General features: G+C 33.8%; 1 protein-coding gene across 13 annotated transcripts in view; it reads right to left on the bottom strand.

Moving 5' to 3' along the window:
- Window positions 1-6,572, bottom strand: part of LOC108356299 (uncharacterized) — a 143,852-nt gene that overhangs the window by 6,476 nt on the left and 130,804 nt on the right. Inside the window, exon 6 of one of the 13 annotated variants that reach the window (XM_017607451.1) lies at window positions 4,264-4,424. The exons of the other annotated variants lie outside the window; for them this stretch is intronic. Coding sequence (XP_017462940.1) covers window positions 4,386-4,424 — 39 coding nt within the window. The 3' untranslated portion in view covers window positions 4,264-4,385. Of the gene's footprint in view, window positions 1-4,263; window positions 4,425-6,572 lie in introns of those variants that run through there. 13 annotated transcript variants of the gene reach the window in all.

Genomic DNA, 6,572 nt, shown 5'->3' with positions numbered 1-6,572 from the left:
CACTTATGGTTACATGTGTATATCTTGGTAACCGCTGCACCAATTTCTTCCAAACTTAGCACAGTTGTTGGCCTTGCTTGCAACAATTCTTTACCAAGAAATACGTTTATGGTAAAATTTTGGAAAATGGGTGTGGCACCGCCCACTTATGATCACATATACGTATATCGGTTACCGTTCTACCAATTTGTACCAAACTCGGTACAGTTATTGCGCTTGCCACACAAAAGCAAAACGTTGAAAATTATTGAAATCGGACTAAAATTACGGCCGCTTTTCATATAACGGTAAATTTCAGAAATGCTTGAAACTGCAATATTTCGAAATTTAAGGACGCTAATTTACTTAAAATGTATACACCCCGGCTTATCATGTAGCGGTAGCTTTCGGAAAGGTGGAAAACATATATTTAATACTTGCGCCGGGTATTTAATGTTCGGCTCCGCCCGAACTGAGACTTTCTTACTTGTTCATTATTATATTTTACAAAATTTGCTATCAGATGCAAACAAACAACAGCTGTTATTTCATATTGACTTCTTGCACATTTCTGCCCGGAAAAAAAGTCCGGGCTCTTTCGGGCACGAAAAAGAAGACATTTCCGATCCAAAAGTGGAAGGTAATATGCACTTCCATTAGAGAAATATTTTTTATTACCACGTGCGTATTAACATTGCGTAGTAATACAGATTATTTGATTTTACTATGCGGTTTTTCCCTCAGTGTATGTTGATATTCCATGAAGTTTTTGTTTTATGTAGGAACTCGTTTATTTGTATTTTATTTATACGAAAACATATGTATTTATGTACGGTTTTTACGTATAAAAATTAAAATTACCAAATGTTTTGTTTTGTATGTAATATGAATGAATACATTTTAATGTAAGATCGACCTATGTATCTCAACAGCCAGCTCGAAAACTCCCTATCTCAGAAAACTTTTCAAGAGCGCCTATTTCAGAATTTGGTTGAAGAACGCTCTATTCTAGAAATTCATTGAAAAACGCCCTATCTCAGAAAACTTTTCAAGAACGCCGTATCTCAGCTGAAAATATCCCTATCTCAAATGAAAATATATTAAAAATATGTTGAGAGCTGTATTTTATTTTCTACCATTTTTACCAACAAAGATTAAAAATCTACCGATATTTTCCGGAAAGAAAGCAAAGAGATTTAAATGAATACACGGTTGACCCTTGTTAAAAAAATAACCAACCAAGATCTGAAAAAAAACCACCAAATTGAAAACAACAACCAAGTTTGTTTTTCACGTCTCTATACAAAGAGCAAAACTTATTACAAACAAGTAAGAAAGTCTAAGTTCGGGCGGAGCCGAACATTAAATACCCGGCGCAAGTATTAAATATATGTTTTTTCACCTTTCCGAAACCTTCCGCTAGATGGTAAGCCGGGGTGTATCAATTTTGAGTAAATTAGCGTCCTTCAATTTCGAAATATTGAAGTTTCAAGCATTTCTGAAATTTACCGTTATATGAGAAGCGGCCGTTATTTTAGTCCGATTTCAATAATTTTCAACGTTTTGCTTATATGTGGCAAGCACAATAACCACACCGAGTTTGGTACAAATTGGTAGAACGGTTACCGATATACTTATATGTGATCATAAGTGGGCGGTGCCACGCCCATTTTCCAAAATTTTACCATAAACGTATTTCTTGGTAAAGAATTGTTGCAAGCATCAATTTTGAATAAATTAGCTTCAATATTTACTGATTTATCGAAGATTTTGTATTTCTCTAAATTACCGTTATATGGGATGTGGGCGTGGTTATTGTCCGATTTTAAAAAGTTTCGGCGATTTTTTATGCTGTACCAAGGCCAACAACTGTGCCAAGTTTGGAAGAAATTGGTGCAGCGGTTACCAAGATATACACATGTAACCATAAGTGGGCGTGGCTACGCCCATTTTCCAAAAATTTATAATATTCTTATTTTTCGTCTAAAAATTATTGTAAATATCAATTTTGAGTGAATAATCTTCAGTAGTTACTAAAATATCGCAGTTTTCGTATTTCTGGAAATTAACGTTATATGAGAAGTGGGCGTGGTTATTGTCCGATTTCGTCCATTTTCAATACCAACCTACCTTGGATTAACAGAAACCTACATACCAAATTTCGTTGAGATATCTCAATTTTTGCTCGAGTTATCGTGTACACGGACGGACGGACAGACGGACAGACAGACATGGCTTAATCGATTTCTTTTTTCATTCTGATCATTTATGTATACATTTGTCTAGATCTATCTCGATTCGTTTTGGCTGTTACAAACAACCGTTATGTGAACAAAATTAATATACCCTTGTGCACAATTGCGCTCGGGTATAAAAACAATTATTATTGAAATCATCACATATTTACTTTTTATATGAATTTTATATGCACATATTTCATTAAAAACAGAAATTTGAAATATATTTATTCATTTTTGGCATTCATACTGAATACAATAATACTTTTTGTAAAGAAAAATTTTGCTAATTTCTAGTTAAAAAAAAAAACAACCAAATCAGAGAAAATACTACCAAACATCCAAATTCGAACCAATAAAAGAAAAACAACCAAGTCTGGTTGGAAACAACCAACAGTGGCAACCGAGAGTGTATGCATATTTTGTCATCGTACACACCCAAAATAAAAATGAAAAGTTAACTCTGACCATAACCAATTTAAACGCGAAACTGCGCCTCTATCAGCTGTTTATGTATCGTCGCCTGGGTAAAAGATTGTCGCAAGCGCAATTTTGAAGATTTTTAGTTGTAGATGCCGTTATATATCTTGAAATAAGGTCTTTCGATTGGTGTTATCAGTTTTTAGATATCTCCTTTAGTTTCTGAGATATTGACTACAATTTTTTCTATAATTTAGTAAAAATTAAGTTAGTTATGCAAGCATATTGAACTAATAAATATATTAAAAATGGCGTTCTCAATTTTTGGATATCTCCCTTAGTTTCCGAGATATTGAGTAAAAGGTGTCGTTAATTTAGTAGAAATTTTGATCACATTTTGTCGTATTTTATACAAAGTGGCTGCCAAATTGTGGACAAATAACGCTTACAACAAAATCCTTCATAAACTCAAAACTGTTATCAAATAAACACTAAAAATTAAATAATTTAAGAATTTTGTGAACTAGTAACATTTTCAGAGACTTTGGAGAAAACCTATCTTCGCGTTTTTGAGAAATTGCATTCCAAACTTCAATCGCGATTTCCCACAACTTGCCGAAATTAACATACGACAATCTTTTACCCAGGCGACGGTATATAAATATTTTTCGCTTGCAATACGTTTTTTGTGAGAGACTGCCAAACGAATGGTCTGCAATCTTCAATCATTTCAAATCTAATTTTAATCAAAACAAAGTGGAGATATGTAATTGTTTGAGCTCCTTTTTAAATTATTACGAGTTACTGTCATCCGTGATGGAATAAAATTCGAACCCAAAATCTCTTTAAGATAATCTAAATGGGATTACGGCATTTGGTAGCGAGTTCGCTTTTCCAATTTTAAATATATTTGGGAGAAAAAAACTGTCATTTTATTCCATTCGATTCGAATCGAGTTTTATTCGATCACCGAAGCCATGATTCGGGCCCAGTGTTATGTATACGTTTTTGGTTGAATGTTTTATTGGCGTAGAATAAATTTTTTGTTCTTTTATAAAAAAATAAAATTATCCCAAAGTTATAGCAGGGTACAGAAACAGAATTACACAAACTACGCATAATTACAGTAAGAATTACAACAAATACATCATTGTGACATTAAGAACTACCAAGGCGAAAAACCAGCTCGGATGACACCTTATATGAATTCGCCTTAATTTATCCTAGATGAGTAGAAACTACTTCTACCATTTTGCTTATGTAAAATCTGCACCTATTAATTTTTTTCGAAGTCCGTGCACTGGTTGAGATAGGGCGTTTTCGCACTGGCTGCCGAGATAGGTAGATCTTCCACTTAATTTTGGCTTTTTGTCCCCCCTTGCTACGGAAGGTTGCGTAGTTTCCCCATTTTTGCCCGAAATCGTTCACTCACTGCCTAATCAGAATGGTGAGGCTAGGGTTGCCAACATTTTCTAAGATACTTATAGTACTTTCTTAAAAAAATCTGAAAAAATATAGTACACTTCATATAAATATAGTATTTTATTTAAAATAAAAAGTAAAAACGCTTTTTATGTATACATCTTTTTTCTTTCTTATGCATTTCTCTTATAAAAAACATATTTCTTTGCACGTTTCGCAGTTTTTAATAAATCACTGTTAACTGTGAAGAAGTAATAATATAAATCAAAATGAGATTTTTTATTAGTAAGGTAATCGCTTTATATCTCTCATCTCGCCATTTAACATTCATAATAGAAAAAACTCTTTCTGTGAACGCCGAAGTTGCTGGAATAGAGAGTAGAAATGAAATAATTTCAAGTAGTTTGGTTATCAGTATTTTGACATTTTAATTTTAAGGAATATTTAATTAAGTATTGTAATTTCAGTGTAAAGGTCAACCATTTCAATACAAATTTTTTCTTGAAAATTACTGAAATATATTTATAATTAAAGAAATATAGTATTTTTGCATACTATATTTTTTCCAACATTATATAGTACGCTGACCAAAAAATAGTACAATACTATATATTATAGTACGGTTGGCAACCCTAGGTGAGGCTGTATATGTCACGGTGCAGCGAACAAAGGTGGCGCCGTCAGTGGTACCACTACTTTGGTTTTGCCGATTTTGACAGTTGTGGTAACTTGTAAATAAACCTTTGTTTACAAATCAGAGAAAGAGAAATTTGAATTATAAGTGAAAAATTAGTTTAAATTGTGTTAATTTGCAATTTGTGAGTGATTTTTGAGTTCAAGACTGCGTAAAAACTAATAAAATGAAGTGGTGTGTGTTAAATTTCGACAGCCATCAAGATACAAGATGCGTAGATACAAGTGCAGCGCTGGGACGAATCGCTGCATTTGGTGTACATAGGGCACGGCAAAGCCGTTCCCGAAATGTTTCTTTATTATTACATTAACAGCATTTCCTCACCCTCTAACCCTACGTGACTGCTTCTAAAAGCTTTCGTGGTTCACGCGAACTTAGGTATTCTGCGTTACGATCGAAACGAAAGAAGAAGAGGAAGAGAGAAAACATCTTTCGAAATCAACTGTTTGCCTAGGAATGTGTGAAATCGAAACAAAACAAAGAAATATTTGCCACCAAACTATAGCAGCATATGAACTTAAAGTTTGTAAATATTTTAAAATAACTAAATATACCTAGCATCACAGTAATTTAAAAATAAAATTTAAGTGGATACATAATTATAAAAATGAAATCCATAGCCGGGGCGTTATTGCTTGAAGAGAAGAACGAGTCCCAAATTGCTGATGCGGAAGTTGAAAGGCGGAGATTTAGGGACATGTTTGATCTTTTTCAGATGAGCGAAGTCATAAGGAATTCATCTTGAACTGTGTTACTCATCGCTTAGAGTCAGTGAAATTATAAACGTTGTTTGCGCACTCCACAACATTTGCATTTACTACAGAGTGGAAGAACAAAGCTTATCTTTCCATAGCAAATCGAATTCGAAACAACATATGCACCTCTTTTTAAAAACTTAGTTAAAACGAGTGCAATAATAAAAACATATTTTTTATGTAACTTCACATTTTATGTATGGATGTATCTATGTGCATACATCTATTAATTTTATATAAAAAGAATAAATTGCATTCAGTGCATTTCACAGTCTTATTTATAGATAATGTAAACAAAAACGCCTGGACTTCCACTTTGAAAACGTCGCGCAATATCCCTTTTGGTTGCCAATATTTGAGCCAACTTTTCGTATTGCCCATATTACCGCTCGCGAAAACACAGAAATCGAGAAAATTCATTTATGATGACTTTTACAATACGCACAGTATATTTTACTTACATTTTTTATAAAATTTTATTATTTAAACCCACGAAAATAACAATTGAAATGTTCTCCGTCAACAAATTTGCAACTTAGAAAAACGGAACTACGATCGAAATGTAGAATAGGTATAATCGTATATTTCGAAGAATGATCGAAAGAAAACGGAACGCAGAATACCAAAGTTGCCAAACGGAGAAAATTTCGATTCGAGTCGAAATGCAGAATAGGGCTGAATGCAATCTGCTGCTGCGTCTGTATTCCACTACCTCCGACTGCACCCAGCAATGGTGTTGTATCACTTGCGGCCATGTCAATGCTTACGGCCGTATTCTCTTCGCTTAACAGCAAGGAGCCCTGTTTCGCTGTACTCGTGCGAACAATGCTAGCAGCAACTGGTGACTGCCCGAATTGATCCCGACGCGCTTTTTGTTGTTTGAGATTTTCTATACGCACTTCTAGTATTTGTTTGGAGTCGGTGCCCATGCTGGCTAATTTAGATTGTAACGCATACACCATGATGACAGTCAATTCTTGAATCTATTGCGGTCGATCATCAAAAAGACTCTTCTTTTTGGCCACTGCAAAAGAAAAGGTAAAGTAATATTTATAATTAAGAACA

The sequence above is a fragment of the Rhagoletis zephyria genome, unplaced genomic scaffold (assembly GCF_001687245.7).
Source record: "Rhagoletis zephyria isolate East Lansing unplaced genomic scaffold, Rhagoletis_zephyria_1.1 Rzeph_scaffold_00171, whole genome shotgun sequence".
In the NCBI taxonomy this organism is placed as follows: Eukaryota; Metazoa; Arthropoda; class Insecta; order Diptera; family Tephritidae; genus Rhagoletis; species Rhagoletis zephyria.
Note: the sequence above shows the minus strand (reverse complement) of the source record. Positions and strands in the feature narration are given on the sequence as shown.